This window comes from Schistocerca nitens, chromosome 2, assembly GCF_023898315.1.
Source record: "Schistocerca nitens isolate TAMUIC-IGC-003100 chromosome 2, iqSchNite1.1, whole genome shotgun sequence".
NCBI classification, from domain to species: domain Eukaryota; kingdom Metazoa; phylum Arthropoda; class Insecta; order Orthoptera; family Acrididae; genus Schistocerca; species Schistocerca nitens.
This window is the reverse complement of record NC_064615.1, coordinates 941804831-941823821: the sequence shown is the minus strand read 5'-3', so window position 1 is coordinate 941823821 and position 18991 is coordinate 941804831. Positions and strand designations below refer to the sequence as shown.

The 18991-nt window shown below is 40.0% G+C and overlaps 1 protein-coding gene across 3 annotated transcripts in view; it reads left to right on the top strand.

The window, feature by feature from the left end:
- Positions 1 to 18991, top strand: part of LOC126237265 (triokinase/FMN cyclase-like) — a 243471-nt gene that overhangs the window by 217307 nt on the left and 7173 nt on the right. For 2 of the 3 annotated variants that reach the window (XM_049947192.1, XM_049947191.1), the window contains exon 13: positions 5869 to 6005. The exons of the other annotated variant lie outside the window; for it this stretch is intronic. In XM_049947192.1, coding sequence (XP_049803149.1) covers positions 5869 to 6005 — 137 coding nt within the window. The remainder of the gene's footprint in view (positions 1 to 5868; positions 6006 to 18991) is intronic. 3 annotated transcript variants of the gene reach the window in all.

Sequence of the window (18991 nt, the reverse complement as noted above, 5' to 3'; positions counted from 1 at the left end):
TGAATCAATAGATGTCATATTAAAGTTTGTCTCACAGTGCAAAATATAAACAACTATTTTGGTTTGATGTTGGCAACAAGTGTAGTATAATATGCTCACTCTATAGATATTCCTACTCTACACTGAACCCATGCTTGTATATAAAAGGAAGATGTGACTCTACAGGCTTACAACATACATTGCTTTGAAGCCAGTGCTGCCATGTTGGATGCCCCAAAACATTAGTAGACTAATATTTACAATTGCTTCCTGTTCTTAATTTTTGTCATGTTTTAAAAAGAAACTGTTACAATGATTTTGTGAATAACATGAAATCAGGTAGAAATTTTCAGATGTTTTTTCTGGTCTTAAGTGCACATTTGATCCAGTAATGCAGCACATTTCACCTCATTCATGCAATTTTCATTTTGTTATACAATTTAAATAAGCGAAGAAGAGAAGAATATGATGTGAAAGGGCTGTTTTCACAATCCAGCATTTTCCTTAATACTGACTGATGGAACTGATGTTCAGTCTATGTCCTTTTCCCAAATTTTTACTATGTTTGGTCAGTTTCCAATCTCTCCTCCTCATGGTGTTTACCCAGGAAGCTTTTCAAGTTGGACTGATAGGAAATCTAAAGTCAAATGACAGAAATGAAACCACTGCAGCAAAGGTAAACAACAGTAACAAAATTGATCTACATAAAAGAAAATATCACTTGAACAAGTCGGCTTACAAATGAAATGTGACTCCTTTATACTTTAGACGATAATGAGAATGGTTACTGCACCTGTAAATGGTGCAAGCTGGTATTTTTGATCAAAACACATCCACCAGAAGCTAATGTTTTTGTGAAATTCACGTGACAGACAAAAGCTTCAAGTTTGTAACATCGTGACAACTTCCCTCATTATACCTCCAAGGCTGAACCCTTGGGATTACATGCCTGAGGTGTGCATTGCTACCTGGCCACCTTCACAATCTATGATGATTTTCATTGAGCAGACATATCCTGCACTGGATGGTAAAGTGAACCAGACTACCTCCATCCAGGCTCCATTCCAAGTGTTCTCTTGCTCACCTCCTTTACAGTCCATGTTGTTATGGGGAGGGAGAGGGGGGGTTTGTACTTTTGTTCATAATGGATGCCTTGAGGCTAAACTGCTTGTGCAAAGATGGTTGCATTTGTCTGTGTTGATACAGTCCTCAAATTCCCCACCGGAAAAATAGTACGCAGTTCTGTTGCAATCTGCTTGGGGGACCTGAGAGCCATAATTTGTAGATAGCAGCCATTAACTGGTGCTTTTGACTGAGCAACTACTATCAGGCAACTCTTCAATGTTTTTTATCTTAAGATAGAAATTGAACATTCAAATGATGTCACTGTAGTTTATGACAATTTGGTGGATATTGACCCACACTGACAACTCTTCTTGCTATAAAGTGAGAATGTGCTCACAGTCTAATCTTGAAATGACCCTTCAAGGCATGTTGATAGCCGGGACATGTATAGAAGCAACATTTTCCTGCTTACAGCAATAGAGAATAAGGCTTACTTGTATTTCCATTACAAAAGTGACTTTGTGATGCAATTTCGTGTGGCCAAAACAGTCTAGAGAGTTTCCAAGCAACAAAACACAAACTATGCAAGGCATAAGGGTGGTACCAACTAATTTCAACTTTTTTCATGAATTTCTATAAAGGTCTGTTCTCATCCTACAAAACACAAGGCAAAGTTGTACCATTCTGCTGAGTACCACTTTACATTAAGATCCAAGGAAGTGAGCAAACAGACACACCTGCCAATAAAACCTGCCAAGTGTCCATTATAGTGCAATATTATGTCACTGTTGAATCAACAATTAATGAGATAGTATTATTCCTTTGCATCATAGTGGTAGGGTGAACTGGCACGGACTCACCTCCATAGAGAGTACTGTCTTCTGGCTCATGGGTTTCTACTCTGATGAGGGGACTCACCTAATTATGGTGTGTGATAAATATGCATTTCAATAGGCCATATATTATGTGAATGTATTTTACACTCTTAACAAGAGGGCACACAAATTTAAATGGAGAGTTGTTTTTTATTTCAACTGATGACTAGTCGAGTGTGGCACATATTTTAAAGTTTTGTTAATTGCTCAGACAGCATTCTGAACTTGGAGGCTTTCATGTGCTGAAATGTTGCTGGTTCATAATTTTTAGCATAGTGGTTTTTGACATTTTTAATAATTTTTATCTACAGTTTTAAAAGCTGAAATTTTAAAGTTTTTATTCTGTGTGCCTGAGAAATTTGCTTTACTAGTCTAACTGCTGGGACTATTTTAGTGTAAGTGCCAAAGTTAGATTTCAAGTCCTCAAAAAGCCTATTCATTATCATTGTCATCATCATCATCATCATCATCAGTTATCAGAATCATCACCACCATCGCTGCTTGGACTAATATTTTTAAGACCTCATATATGGTACCAACTAATTATACAGGGTGAATCACCTAAAATTTGCACCACAAATATTACGGAAATGGAAAGTGCTACTGATGCAGGATTTTCATAGAATGGATTGGTAGTCAGAAGCTCATATTGTCAGCCAATAAACAGTTTATAATAATACTTCAGAAGTGTATTTTTTGTGCAAACATACACTTTTTAAGTGGAACAGTGCCTATTGAAATTAATAAACTTGAAGTGTGGTAAATCAGAATGTTAGTGGTGTTTGTTGCAAGATTCTAGTGCAAGTCATTTAAGAGATACTGTATTTTGAAAAGTTTCCACAGCAACACTTGTTCGCGCCATTCATCCTGTGTATGTTCTATGTGTGATGTTAGGTTTGTGTACAGTGTGCTTGTGTATTCCTCGAGTGCATTGTGACTTGCTAGTCAGTTGGGGATGTGACAGCCCAAGCAGTATATCATGAATGGATGATGGGATTTACCAATCCAGAACTAGCCGATATGCTCATGGTATATGGAGAGAGTAGGAAGAATACAATTTGATCTTGTACAGTGCAAGCGGCAAGATATACCAACAGACGTCAACCATCATGGCACTTATTTATCAACCTCTTCAATTAGTTACTTGAAAGTGGTAGTGTAACACCTGGACAATGTAACAGAAGGAAACAAGTGGTGACAGAAGGGGGGGAAATTAATGTTCTTGCTTCAATTGCAGTTGATCCGCACATTATCTCCCACGCAATTGAACGAGGGAGTAGCACAAGTCAAGCTAGTGGCCTACACATTCTCCATCGACATAGGTTCCAGGTCTATCACATCTCTCTCCATCAAGAGCTGCATAGGGACAATTACAAGAATGGTGTTAACTTCTGTACCTTGGCAGGCCCATTCCCCAGATTTGATGCCTGTAGACTTTCTTCTGTGAGGAAAGCTGAAAGATGCTGTCTGCAAGCACATACCAATTACACCTGAATGTTTTGCAATGACGTATTATTGCAGCCTGCTCAGACATCTCCACTGAGGTGCTAGCACATGTGTAGTAGTCATTCCATACCAGACTAGGAGCAAGTATTGCCACTGCTGGTGGTCATCTTGAACACAACCTGTGATGGTTAGTTGTCTCCTTACTGGTCAGAATCCACATAACTAGTGTATACACTTGTCTTGTTCTTTAGTGTGTGCTACCACAGGTAATGTAAAATTGTTGGTGTGACAACTTTTCAAAATACGAAATCACATAAATGACTTGCACTAGAATCCTGCCAACAACAGGACGGACATTCCAATTTAGCTTACTTTTAGTTTGTTGTTGTCAAGAGGCTTTGTTCCATTTAAAAAGGTGTAGGTTTGCACAAAAATACACTTTCTCAGTATTATTACAATTTGTTGATTGACTAACAGTAAGAGTCCCTAACTACCAATCCATATTGTGAAAACAGCACACCAATAGCACTTTCCATTTCTACAATATTTGCAGTGCAAGTTTTATGTGAATCACCCTGTGCAGCTATTTTCAAATGTGTACCCACAACTTTTATAAGCACTTCCCAAATAGCAAATTGCAAATACACTTTATATGACTTATTGAAACACCACAAGTTTTAAGCCTAAAGGAGCAGTGATGACTGAACTTATACCATATATTCTATCAGTGCACATTCAGCCTTAAACTTTCGGTGTTTCAATAAGACAAATGTAGTAATATTCAAATTGTTATTTATGACATGCTTATTATAGTTGACAGTAAATGCTTGAGAATAACTATATAAGTTAAAACTCACTGGTATATGACGTCTTAATAAATATTACGGCCTGAGTGGATAAATGTACAAATTTATGGTTCTGTTGTCCTATGAGAAAATGATGTATGAGACAAAAAACCATTGTGAGATAAGATGGTCAATACCTTCATGGAAAAATGTTTGTGGTTGTCCATAGAACCATGATTGCACCCATGTATGCCCCTACTCATCCAAACAAATCGACAGCCACAAATGTCTTTCTTCAAGGCTCTAAAAATCTGGGAGAGATGTGTAAGGGCATCCCAGTAAACTTCTGCAGTGCAGTTGAAACAACAGGCACACCAGCTCTGAGAAAGTCATTGATGATCTTTCTCTCTGACCACAAGGGCCTGCTGCTCAATGTCGTTCTGGAACAAGGTGCCACAATTAATGCACAGTGGTACTTGTACACCTTGAAAAGACTGGACCCTGTCATCCAGCCCAAATGCCTAGGAATATTGGCAGATGGCATCATTCTGTTGCTGGATAATGCCCACCCACATGTTGCCAAGGCTGTTTCAACTTCACTGCAGATGTTTCACTGTGAAGCCCTTACACATCCTCCATACAGTCCAAATCTCACACTACACGATTTCCGTATCTCTTGAGCCCTGAAGAAAGACATTTGTGTCCATCAATTGCTTTGGACGAAGAGATGAACATCTGTGTAAAATAAAGGTTTTACAGGCAACCGCAAACATTTTTCCATGAAGGCATTGCATGTCTTGTCTCATAGGGGAATAAATGTATTAACAGTTACGCTGATTACTTTCGAAATAATGAACAGTTTACTTACTTTTTAGGGTTCCATATCTCAACTGCTAAAAATGAAACCCTTACAGGATCACTTTTTTGTCCATTTGTCTGTCTGTTTGTCCAACTGTTAAAAACCCTCTTTCTCAGGGACCAGTTGATGTGTCAAGTTGAAATTTATGTTCCATACTAAGGTATATGGTCCCTTGGCCGTGTAATAAATGTAGGCTTCTAAGGCAGTGCAAATAAAAGATATGACCTTTTATGTCCATATTTTGATACTCATAAACCCACTCATCAAAACCTATAGGGTACTTGCAGGTGACCGAGATTCATGAAATTTGGCAAAAAGTAAGGTTTCACACCACAAGTACAGGAAAAAAATCCAAAAAGTGTTGATTTGTAATTAAATAACATGAAAATTTTTTTTGATTGTCTGTTTGTGAAGACCTCGTTTTCTCAGGAACCAGGAGGCAACATCAACCTGAAATTTATGTCACACGGTACTAAGGTCTACGGTGCCTCTTAGCGGTGTAAAAAGTTTAAGCTTCCACCTCAATGCAGTCAAAAGATACAGCCATTTTGGCTAAATTGTATTTTACTTTTCCATTCAGATATATATTATACATTATCAGCAAACAATCACAGCAAGACTCTTATTCACAACAAAATTCTCCTGAGCATATAATGCAGTCAACAGTCACTAAAAGTTCGGTAACTTGTCTGCTTTGCACTAAGTCATAGCTTTGATATACATCATCTTGTGTAGAGAACCAATAAGAAAAACAACTGCTTACAATTGCTAAAAATTATGAATATTGTACTTATTGCTTATCCATAAATCTGTGATGTTCATGTAACATAGTCTTTGCACTTACTGTCTCAAATTACAGCTAGATGCCCTGATACCTGCTTACAATAAATACAGCTGTTGCATGAAAGAAACAAGAAGTGACCAGATAAAAGCACTCATGGCCGCAATTGATGCTGCAGAGCAGGGTTGTTTAAATACACAGTCCATGAAAGCAAGGTTTGTAGATATAAGAAAGTATATTTCTTTTTCCCCTTCTTTTTAAAATTAACTTCATCCCCAAAACAAAATTCTATTGGACATATTGCTTGTAGTCATAAGATTTAGCAGTTTTATATTCAAACATAATAAGAAACAAATAAATATGTTCGTTAAACACACTGCCTGACAAAAATAGTGACACACCCAGAAGACATACTCAGGTGTCAATGTAACTCCATATGTGTGCACACTGTTGGCAGGTATGTAAATGATGCGAGTTAAAATTCTCTGTGAAACGATTCACACAATCATAGCTTTCGGTCATTAAGGCCCCTGTCAGCAGCAGACACACATGCACACACACTCATGCAAACGCAAGTTGCGTTTGCGCGCGCGTGTGTGTGTGTGTGTGTGTGTGTGTGTGTGCGCGCGCGCGCGCGTGTGTGTGTGTGTGTGTGTGTGTGTGTGTGTGTGTGTGTGTGTGTCTACTGCTGACAAAGGTCTTAATGACCGAAAGCTATGATGTGTGAATCTTTTTATTGTGCCTATTGTGAGTCAGCATCTCCGCTACATGGTGAGTAGCAACTTTCCTGGATTTTCCATTGTTTAATTCTCTGTGAAAGGTAGACTCCCCACCACAATGCTTTTAGTGTCATTTGTGTTCAGTGTTGCCAAATCTGGTAGTGTGCATAAGGGGCATGAGAAGCATTGGATATTGAGTGATCACTACTATAAAGAACATAGAAATGCCGGGTACTCATAAAAGACCTGACAGTTTGAAAGAAGAACCTTTATGGGTCTCTATTTTGCCAGCTGGTCAAATCATGCAACACTCAGATTTGTAGGATATCAGATGTGACAATGGCCTAATGTTGGACTATGTGGGACTGTGTGGGCTGGAATACTCATGAAAGTTCCAGATAACCAAGTCACAATCACAAAGGAGGATATTATTGAAAGATAAAATGTCATTTGACTGTATGATATGCTTTATTACATGATCTAGATTTCAACCTCAGGCCATTTTCAAGTGTTACAACTGGAATAAATGAATACACAATAAAAATACAAACAGCAGAAAAGTATGGCAGAGGTATAATTAATGTTTAGACTACATGATTTGTTTTCCTCCTAATATGTCAAAAATCAATTGGCTTACAAGGAACACATATATCTTTGGTTGTATAAACCTGATGTTTTGTAAGTAAAAGCGAGAAAGGAAAGAAATACCAAGTTGGAGGGACGTGGGAGTGGAGGGGTGGAGAAGAACAGAATTGTTATAAAAATTAGATGTGCACGAGGGGGTGGGAGGGGGAAGGTGGCAGCAAAGTGGAATACGGTGTTCACAACAATAGTGAAAGACATTTTTCCTGTTTCTAAAACATGGGTTCTGCATGCCATATAATGGAAACACTGACATCTTGTATCTACTGCAAAGGTAATGTAAGCGGCCTGTTAAATACACTTCCACTACCTTGTTCCCTGACATACCATAGATTACATGGTGCAGACTGTGATGTCTCTGTGACAATTTTTGATGATCATTTCACTTATGTTTATGTTGGTTGCCGCTAGACAGAGTGAAATGAAGTGTAAACCTGTCATCTGGTCATCCATTTTATTTCACAGCCTTAGCCTGTTAATAAGCCCTGCAAGTCATCACCGCCCAATTGACATATCACAAAAATGTTCTCACTTTAACTTACTAAACATCAGCTTTATATAACCTAAGATAATCTCTGAGATGTATGCAACAAAATAAATCATGTAACTGGAACATTAATTATATTTCTGCCCTACTTTTCTGCTATTTGTACTTTTATTGCGCAATCATTTCTTCAAGTTGTAACACTTGAAAATGGCCTAAGGCCAAAATCTAGATCATGTAGTAAAGCGTATCATATAATCAAATGATGGTTATATCTTTCCTTAAGTTCCATATGACTGTGGCTGCACATGAAGGAAAAATCAAAAGGAAGGATCATTCTATTGTGCACCAAGCACACTGTAGTGCCTTTACATCTGCACCTGCCTTCTAAGAACAAGTAATGGACACTCTGCAACATTGTGTCATCCTGCACCATTGGTCAGAGACTAGCAGCAGCTGGAGCAGGGAATTACCATCCCATGCTTAGGCCGTCATTAATGCAACAACACAAGTGGCTTTGTTTGGTGTGATGCTGTGACCAGGAAGTGTGGGCTGCTGATGAATGGCATCACATTGTGTTCAGTGATGAATCACTGCTCTGCACTACCACAGATGCAAGTATGGCGATGTGGGGAAATGTTCCATTCTTCTAATGTTTTGGTGTGGTACTGTGGTGTTACTCTTGGTGTCATGGTCTGGGGAGCTATTGCGAATAACTTCAGCTCATGGCTAGTAGTGATTGAGGGATTTCTGACAGCACAACGGTATTCATGGCCATCTTGTGACCTAATGTGTCACCTCTGGTTCAACAGGACAATGCTCATTCACACATGGTACATGGCTCTGTGAACTGTCTGCATAATCATGAGGTACTCCCATCTCCAGCAAGATCCCTCCATCTGTCCCCAACACAACACGTTGACACACACACACACACACACACACACACACACACACACACACACACACACACACACTATGTACGAGGGCAGTTCAATAAGTAATGCAACACATTTTTTTCTGAAACAGGGGTTGTTTTATTCAGCATTGAAATACACCAGGTTATTCCCCAATCTTTTAGCTACACAACACTATTTTTCAACGTAATCTCCATTCAATGCTACGGCCTTACGCCACCTTGAAATGAGGGCCTGTATGCCTGCACGGTACCATTCCACTGGTCGATGTCGGAGCCAACGTCGTACTGCATCAATAACTTCTTCATCATCCGCGTAGTGCCTCCCACGGATTGCGTCCTTCATTGGGCCAAACATATGGAAATCCGACGGTGCGAGATCGGGGCTGTAGGGTGCATGAGGAAGAACAGTCCACTGAAGTTTTGTGAGCTCCTCTCGGGTGCGAAGACTTGTGTGAGGTCTTGCGTTGTCATGAAGAAGGAGAAGTTCGTTCAGATTTTTGTGCCTACGAACACGCTGAAGTCGTTTCTTCAATTTCTGAAGAGTAGCACAATACACTTCAGAGTTGATCGTTTGACCATGGGGAAGGACATCGAACAGAATAACCCCTTCAGTGTCCCAGAAGACTGTAACCATGACTTTACCGGCTGAGGGTATGGCTTTAAACTTTTTCTTGGTAGGGGAGTGGGTGTGGCGCCACTCCATTGATTGCCGTTTTGTTTCAGGTTCGAAGTGATGAACCCATGTTTCATCGCCTGTAACAATCTTTGACAAGAAATTGTCACCCTCAGCCACATGACGAGCAAACAATTCCGCACAGATGGTTCTCCTTTGCTCTTCATGGTGTTCGGTTAGACAACGAGGGACCCAGCGGGAACAAACCTTTGAATATCCCAACTGGTGAACAATTGTGACAGCACTACCAACAGAGATGTCAAGTTGAGCACTGAGTTGTTTGATGGTGATCCGTTGATTATCTCGAACGAGTGTGTTCGCACGCTCCGCCATTGCAGGAGTCACAGCTGTGCACGGCCGGCCCGCACGTGGGAGATCAGACAGTCTTACTTGACCTTGCGGCGATGATGACACACGCTTTGCCCAATGACTCACCGTGCTTTTGTCCACTGCCAGATCACCGTAGACATTCTGCAAGCGCCTATGAATATCTGAGATGCCCTGGTTTTCCGCCAAAAGAAACTCGATCACTGCCCGTTGTTTGCAACGCACATCCGTTACAGACGCTATTTTAACAGCTTCGTACAGCGCTGCCACCTGTCGGAAGTCAATGAAACTATATGAGACGAAGCAGGAATGTTTGAAAATATTCCACAAGAAATTTCCGGTTTTTTCAACCAAAATTGGCCGAGAAAAAAAATGTGTTGCATTACTTATTGAACTGCCCTCGTACTTAAGATCTATGCATCTCTTTCCATGGTGCACTGAGGTTAATCCAATGAAAATTAGGTTGACCTGAGTAAGGTTACAATATACAGGGTGGACAGAAAGTAGTCTTCTGTTTATGTACATAATTTAAACATGAAATTATAGTTATCAAAAAAGTGGAAAATATGTACTATACAAAAATATGTACTACACACAGAACTAAAAGAGAGCAAAGCAAAATTAATAAAGACAATTATTAAACAAGAGAAAAATGGAAACAGGGAGGCACAAGAAACTGACTCAACAGTTGTGGCAAAACCGATGACACATTGAAATCACTGACCACCTAGATTCAGTAACTACTTTTCACAGCTGAATGCCTCATGTTAACTTACTAATTTGATTTATTGTTCAGTTTATTTTGATACAATCATGCCTAATACTTCTGGTATCACAATTGTAAGAGAATCTTCGTACACCCATATTTAAACTGGAGAAGGTGGGACATAGCTGGTATGATTTTTATTAAAAATGAAATTCCTCCAGCTCTACTTAAGATTTTATCTTTACTTCGCTACTAGTTTTGAAGTAGCTTCAACGCCATCTTCAGGCCCGAACACTTTGATGAAATCAGTTGTGTGTGGGTCAGTCTAGAAGTCCGCGATGAGACCAATACGTGCTCCACATTGATGGCGGGCAGTAACTAGTGTGAAGTTTAAGCCAGTGGGTCAAAGATAGTCTTCTCTTTCACCCACTGGTTTAAACTTCACACTAGTTACTGCCCGCCATCCATGCGGAGCAAATGTTGGTCTCGCTGCGGACTTCTAGACTGAGCCACACACAACTAATTTCATCAAAGTGTACAGGCCTGAAGATAGCGTTGACACAATGTCGAAACTAGTAGTGAAGTAAATATAAAATCTTAAGTACAGCTGGAGGAATTAAATTTTTAATAAAAATTTTAACAGAAGGTTATGAACAGAATGCAATTCCACTTCCTAGTTGTCGTATGTACATAATCTCACTCCCCCCTCAAAAAAGCATAATAGAGGCATTCCAGTTTCACTTAAAACATATTTCATTCCGTATTGTCTGTCACTTTTTTGTGGGAGTTTATGAGATGAATCCTTATACATATGAAACAGGATGTATGTGTGTATTTATGTACAAGGGGCGTTCAGTAAGTGAGGCAACATATTTATTTACTTGGCCAATTTCAGTTGAAAAATGCAGAATTTGTTTTGGGACATTGTGCAATATTCTCACTTTGACCCATACAGTTTCATGAAGTTCTGATAGGTGGCGGCGCTGTATGTAGCCTCCATAATTGCATCTGTCATGGAGGTGCGTTCTAACCAGAGAGTTGTTACCGAGTTTCTTTTGGCAGACAACAAGAGCATTACAGATACTCATAGGTGCCTGCAGAATGTCTATTGAGACCTGGCAGTGAATGAAAGCATGGTGAGTCATTAGTTAGGGGTCTGCAGGGTGTCTACGACCCGGGACAACCGGGAGATCTGGGAAAAACCCGGGAATTTTTTCATCCGGGAGAAAACCGGGAAAAACCTGGGAATCTTTTTGAATTCCGGGAATTTGTCATTGTTTTAGTTTTCAGTTAACTTTTTGTGATTTTGACTGGTAAGAACCAATACTCTGACAAAAAAATTACTGTATCCCGCTTCTGCAGAACAATACTGCAGCAACAAAACATGAACGAGAGAAAAGAACGAAAATAAAACTTAAGTCACGAAGAAAATACACCATATACAACAACAAAACACAGTGCTCATAGAAGTGTCTGCCAACAGCAAAGTGTGTCAAAGGCTTTAGGAAGACTGTGCAGTACTTCTTAACAACAAATTGCCTCCAATGAGCGTGACGTGACAGTTTTTTACATCAGAATTGTTTTAATGCAAGATCTTTTAATGTTTCACACGCACGAACATGCGGGCTTCCTGTGTCATCGTAGCTGCGCAAGTGCAGTGACGCCTGTTATCTGGCGCTCTCTGGCAACTGCCAAAACGTACCTTTCTAATAGGTCACAGAAAAATATTGCGAATATTGCTTTGAAATGTGTTACTTTCAAAGTAAATTTCCTTTTATGTAAGATAAACTATGTGAGAGAGTGTACGACGAATTTCTTAAATCACAGAGCGTTTGCCTCTCATTTGAAAATCAACTCTTTGGGGATGACCATACGAAGAGTTTCGAGCCCAGAAGATCAGACATTTACATCATTATTAAAAAATTTTACTGGCACATATATGTGATTTATGATGCGCAAAAAAGACCAACAATATATGTGGAAGCTTAGCTTCACTTGCAGCTTATTAATCTGAGATACCAATATTATATGTGATAGCTTTTCTTTTCTTGTAGCAACAATTGTACATTAATTTAAGCCATTAATTTTTCTTATTAGTGTGTTTGCGCTACTTAAGAGTGATCTTGCTATTGGCTGACTACATCACGTGTCAAATGCTGTCATCAGCTGGCGAGATCACGTGACATGAGCTGTGACTGGCTTACAAAAGCGCGTCGCAATCTCGATTTTAATACTTCGGAATGTAACATGCGGTGTTTGGTGGAATTCGAATTTATACCTTCGTAACACGAAAATATGCAGTGTATGTGTTGCTGCACATCAAGGGTCTTTCCAAAACGTGTTTTTTTCCCCTGAGTTTCATTTTCTAAAGTGCCGGGAAATTCTACGCCGGTGTATAAAACCATAAACCATAAAAGGATTGATAAGTGCCGAGAAAAAGTATACTGTCACTTAACACGGAAAAAGTATATTTTCACCCGGGAGAAAGTGTATTTTCAACCGGGAAATCCGGGAATTATTTTTCCTTGTCCATGTAGACACCCTGGTCTGTCATCATCACAATGAGGTTGTGCTGACCAGTCCAATCCCCGATGTACCAGCCAGCACACAGCTGTGACTCCTGCGACGTTAGAACATGCGGACACTCTCATTCGAAGTGACTTATACATCACAATCAAATATCTTGCTGCACAACTGCACACGTCTATTGGTACTGGTGACACACTCGTTCACCAGTTGGGGCACTCAAAGGTATGCCCTCGCTGGGCTGCTCACCACCTAACAGAAGACCATAAAGAACAATGGAAGGACAGATTTGCAGAATTGCTTGCACGTTATGTGGCTAATTGTGACAATTTTTTGTTGAACATCATCACAGGCAATGAAACATGGTTCATCACCTCAAATTGGAAACAAAACTGCAGTCCATGGAGTGATGCCACACAACCTCTCGTCCGAAGAAAGAGTTCAGAGGTGCAGCCTCTGCTGGTAAAACCATCGCGACAGTCTTCTGGGACTCTGAAGGGGTTATTCTGTTTGATATCCTCGATCATGATGCAATGATCAACTCTGAAGTGCACTGTGTTACCATCATGAAATTGAAGAAACTGATGTCCTCCCTCATTGTGCCACTGATCAAGTCCAAAGCGTATTGTGCTACCCTCAGGAAAGTAAAGAAATGACTTCACAGTGTTCATGAATACAGAAATGCAAACAAATTTCTCCTTCTCTACGAGAATACTAGGCCTCGCACAAGTCTGTGCACCAGAGAGGAGCTCACAAAATACAATTGGACTGTTCTTCCTAATCCACCTTACAGCCCGGATCTCGCACCTCCCGACTTCCCTATGTTTGGCTCAATGAAGGATAAACTCCATAGCAAGCATAAGTAGATGATAGGATGGTTATTGATGCAACAAAATGTTGGCTCTGACAAATTGGGTTTTGTAGCCAAACAAATAGGGATAATTTGACGTATCTGAATCCTGAATAAAACCAACCCACTTTCAGAAAAAAAAAAAAAGTTTTGCATTACTTGTTGAATACCCCTCGTATGTGTTTGTGTGTCCGGCGTCTCCCCCTCAGCCACCTGACTGATTTTAACAAAATTTGGTACACATACTGCTTGCTATATGAGAATCAGCACTGTGTGGTTTAGAACCTGCTAGCTCCCACGGAAGCAGAGTATGGGAAAAAGGGTTTTTCTGCTCCTGATGTGCAGGCTGCCCTGAATGACTAGTGTTGTGTGGGTAGTATGGACATGCCATGCAGGGATTACACATGCAGATGGGTACAGCTGAGCAGAGAATGAGGGAGTGAGGGAACAGAGAAAGTGGGAGGGTGAGATGGACAGACAAAGAGGGGAGGAGACACTTTGTACGGGTAGTGTGAGAGCATGCCTTGCAAGGTTTGGACATTTGGATGGGCGCAGCTGAACACGGAGGGTGGGGGTGGGGGGGGGAGATGACTGGTAATAGAGGGGCACAGAGAGAGTCATGAGAAGGAGATATTAAGAGAGAGGTGTGAGGAGGAGATGGAGAGACTGACAGAGTGAGAAGAGGAGATGGACAGAGAGATGGATGAGAAAGAGGAGCAAGGAGATGTGAGCAATGTAGTGTCAAACATGTACATGACCGAAGCTGTGGTGGAAAGGTTAGAACATTAATACATTTTACATGCAAAAAGTTACTTAAAACCCTAGTTTAACACAGTTGCACAAAACTTCCAGGAAATGTAACCCACAGAAACATTTACTTTCAATTTTTCAACAACTATAAACTGTAACTGGCTTTTTTTTTCCTTTTTGCTGGTACATGTTCCACTGATCCATTTTTGGATGGTAATGCAAGGGTGCGGAAAAATAATAATTATGAAAAAGCACAATCTGTAATCAGTAAGTTCTTATTACATTCACAAGCAAAGGCTAAGATACAATTTTCAAATATTATCTAAATAGTTATTTATAAAGTAGAAAACACAATCATCTTATCTTACAAAACAAAAATTAATGTAATTAAAGCAGCAAGATACAATAAAGCAGAAATAAACAGAAATATTTGGGAAATAATCTAATCTATCTCTGCTAAAGAATTCACCTAGAGAACAAAAACTTTTTTTCGAGCAATAACTCCTCTAGCTTACTTTTAAATAGTATGATTTATTATTATTATTTGTAAGTGAATTGAATATTTTTGTGCTTGTGTATTTTACACCTTTCTGCACCAGAGACAAATGATTCAGATCACAGTGTATGTGACATTGCCTTCTTGTGTTATGATGATGATATGATTCACTAGTTTCATGCTGGAAGGATGTGAAGCACGAATAGAGATACTGTGAGGTAGTAGTTACTACCCCTATTTGGTTTAAAATATTATGACATGTGGTTCTTAGTGGCAACCTCTGACTTGCAAAGACTTTTTTCGACAGTGTGAATTGCCCAGAAGATTATTCCATAACATGTCCAGAGAATGGAAGCAACCAAAGCAGGCAGATTTTGAGATATTGATGTCTCTGATTTTGGCAATTATGTAGATGGCAAAAGTTGTTGAGCTAAGCCTTTTCAGCTTTTGGTGGATGTCGCATTCCCAGTTACGCCTGCTATCTACATGAATGCTTAAGAATTTCGCACAGTGTACTCTCTGTGTCTGCCGGCTCTCATGTGCAGTGTTTACCTTGTGTCGACTTTGTGATCTTAATGGAAATGAATATAATTGACTTTGCCAATGTTTATTGATGGAGAATTTACTATGAACCAGTTGAGAACATCTGCAAGTAATTGGTTGGCATTTAATTCTAAATCAGTGGATGTTTTATTATCTATCATAGTACTCTTGTCATTTGCAAACATTGTAAAGGTGTGTTGTTGCCATCTAACCTCTTTTCTTTTATTTGCCCTCTGAATAGGATTTGAGCTAGTTGCCCATTTGTCCTTGGATTCAATAGTGGCATGCTTTCTCTATAAGTATTCTATAATTGACACCAGTCGAAGTCCTTAGACAGATCGTAAAATGTGCCAAATGGCAATGTCTTCTTGTCAAAGCTTTCCAAAATGTTATTGGTAAATGAAAATATAGCTTCGGTTGTAGAGATACCTTCTCTGTATCCAAATAGGATTTTACTAATTTTTGCAATGTTTATTAGGTGATTGACTATCCTGGCATATATTAATTTTTTGAGGACTTTAGAAAATGCAGTCAGTGCAATGGCATATACTTTCATCTTATGTTATTTGGAAGAGATTTTATTACAGGATTTAATTTGAAAATTTCAAAGTCTGTTGTTTAAATAATTCAAACCTAAACAGTTGATCATCTATTAACGAAGAAGCAAATGCATTAGGTTTACACCAACAAACAATATTTACATAACAATACACTAAAGTTGCAAAAATACAACCCATGAGGATATAAAAAATATTGTTGTGTCCTTAAGAAGTGAATATGCTGTCTACGATGGTATTTATACCAGTGTACTAACATCTTGTACTGGCTTGATAGTATGAACCTTGAACTGTCTTTATAATGACTTATTGACTCAAGGAATGAGGCTGAACAGAATAAATATGCAGTACTGACATCCATCTACAGAAGTAGAGATAAGCAAGGACCTTAACTGAAAACCCATTTAACTCCTTCTCAGCATTAATAGTGTCCCTCTTACATAAATGGGGTCTCACTTCAGTAGTGAAAGCAGAGGATCCTGCTGACAATTTGCTCTGTAAAAAAGAAACAAATCTTAGAATGTGGGAACATAAAATATGCAATTACAAGAAAATTGATATTTTGTTCACTCCTCTTTGTAATCTACATAAATGTGCTTCCAGTGACTTTGAAGTATTTTTAATAAAGCTGTAATGCTTCTGATGATAAAGGCATGCTAATCAAGGCCCTAAACTCAACCATACCTGATGAACCAGATAACAGCTGACTGAGCTCACAGGTTGGTCATAGCTAAGAGTTTAAGTCTTAATCTCACAAAGACTCATATTATGCAGATTCAAACAAGCAATTTAATCTTCTGTTATCACAAATTACTATAAAAAATGCAGTCAGCAGTCCAATAAACTATTCAAAAAGCTTAGTTAGGCATGTTTTGCACTTAGAAATGTTCTCCACTATATTGCCACGAAGTTCTGGATTCTAAATTATTTCGGATGCTTTCATCCCATTTGTTCTATACAGTTATCTTCTAGAGACAATACAGGCAAAATAAGTAATACAACAGGGAGTCAAATAAAACCTTAAATATTTTTGTCATTGAACAAAAATGGAATATAATTGTATCAATTTTCGACATTTAGCCTCACTGTCATTCGACATAGTTCTTCCACCGCATAGGAAGTGCATGTATTCTTGGAAAAAAATAATTATTTTTATCAGATGTGGAGCCACTCATGCACCCCCTGCTGCACCTTTTCAGCAGAACAATATTTATTGCCTTCCAATGCCACTTTGAGTGGTCCAGAGATATGTTAATCATTTGGTGCAAAGTCTCTTAAGTATGGCAGATGTGGCAAAGTATCAAAGTGCAGGTCATTGACGGTTGCAAGTGTTGCAAGGTCAGCATGAGTCCGAGCATTGTGACGTTGAAAACTGACATCTGTACTCATAAGTCCATGTATTTCTGATCTTATTGCACTGATCTTATTGCAGCTGAAGCTGATTCTTTAATGTACCAGAATATGATGCACTGATGATGTTTTCCCAGACCATGTAGTGTTCTAAGACACCTCCTTCATCCCAAAAGAGAGTCAGGAAAACGTTCTCTGCCATTGGCTGCATCCAAAATTTCTTGTGTTTTGATGATGAGGAATGGTGCCATTCCTTGCTTGCTCTCTTTGTTTCGTGTTGGTGGTAGTGTATCCGGGTTTCATCTTCTGTAGCAATTCTCGTGAAGAAGCTTCAGAGTACCACAAAATTTCTTCACAGGTGTCTTTCAGTTCTGGAGTGAGCTGGCATGGCACTCATCTTGCGGAAACTTTGTAAAACTTTAGCACTTCATGAATGATTTGATGTGCTGAGCCATGACTGATGTTCAGACCTGGAGCTATTTCATTCACAGTCATATGGTGGAGTTACATCACAATGGGTCTGACTGCTGCAAGAGACTCTGGTGTCACACCTCACTGTGCGTGACCCGAGCACTGAGCATCTGTCACAGAAGTCATGTCCTCTAGTCCACTCATAAGCTTGTTTTTTTTTTTTTTTTTTTTTTTTTTTTATGTGGTTTTCGGGCGCACAACTTCAATGGTCATTAGCGCCCTGACTACTCTAAGAATGCACCGCGAGGCACAAGTTGACAACAACAACTAAAAGGGAAAACAAAATAAAAGACAGACTGACAGGCATAGGATTAAAAAACATCATCAAATGTCCGTAGCGAGGTTTGTCAAATTGATAAAACAAAGAACACGAGCAGCTGCTCGTGGGTCATCCGCTAAAATGGCATCTAAAGTAGTAGGCAGGTTAAGATCGAGGCGCAGTGTTTTAAGATCGGGACAGGACATTAAAATGTGACTAACCGTCAGCAAGTGCCCACATGGGCAGAACGGCGCCGGCGCAGCCGTCAGCAGATGGCGATGGCTGAACCGGCAGTGTCCAATTCTTAACCTTGCTAAAACGACCTCCTCCCGCCGAGAAGGGCGTGAGGAGGACGTCCAAGCCACGGGAAGAGGTTTTAAGGCCCGAAGCTTGTTGTCGGTAAGTGCAGCCCAATCGGCATGCCACAGCGACACAACGCGCCGACAAATGACCCTGCTAAAATCGGACGAAGGGACACAACAAGAAGCTGTCCGAGGCTGGAGGACCGCAGCCTTGGCCGCGGCATCTGCAGCTTCGTTCCCAGGGATACCGACATGGCCAGGAACCCACATAAAGCTAACCGGCGTACCGACGTCCACCAGCTGCTGAAGAGAGCGTTGGATCCGGTGTACGAAAGGGTGAACCGGGTACGGATCACTGAGGCTCTGGATGGCGCTCAGGGAATCTGAGCAGATGACATAAGCAGAATGTCGGTGGCGGCAGATGTACAGAACAGCCTGGTAGAGGGCAAAGAGCTCAGCTGTGAAGACCGAACAATGGCCATGGAGCCGGTATTGGAAACTTTGTGCCCCGACAATAAAGGAACACCCGACCCCGTCATTGGTCTTAGAGCCATCTGTATAAATGAAAGTCATGTTGTTGAACTTCGAGCGAAGTTCCAAAAAACGGGAGTGGTAGACCGAACCGGA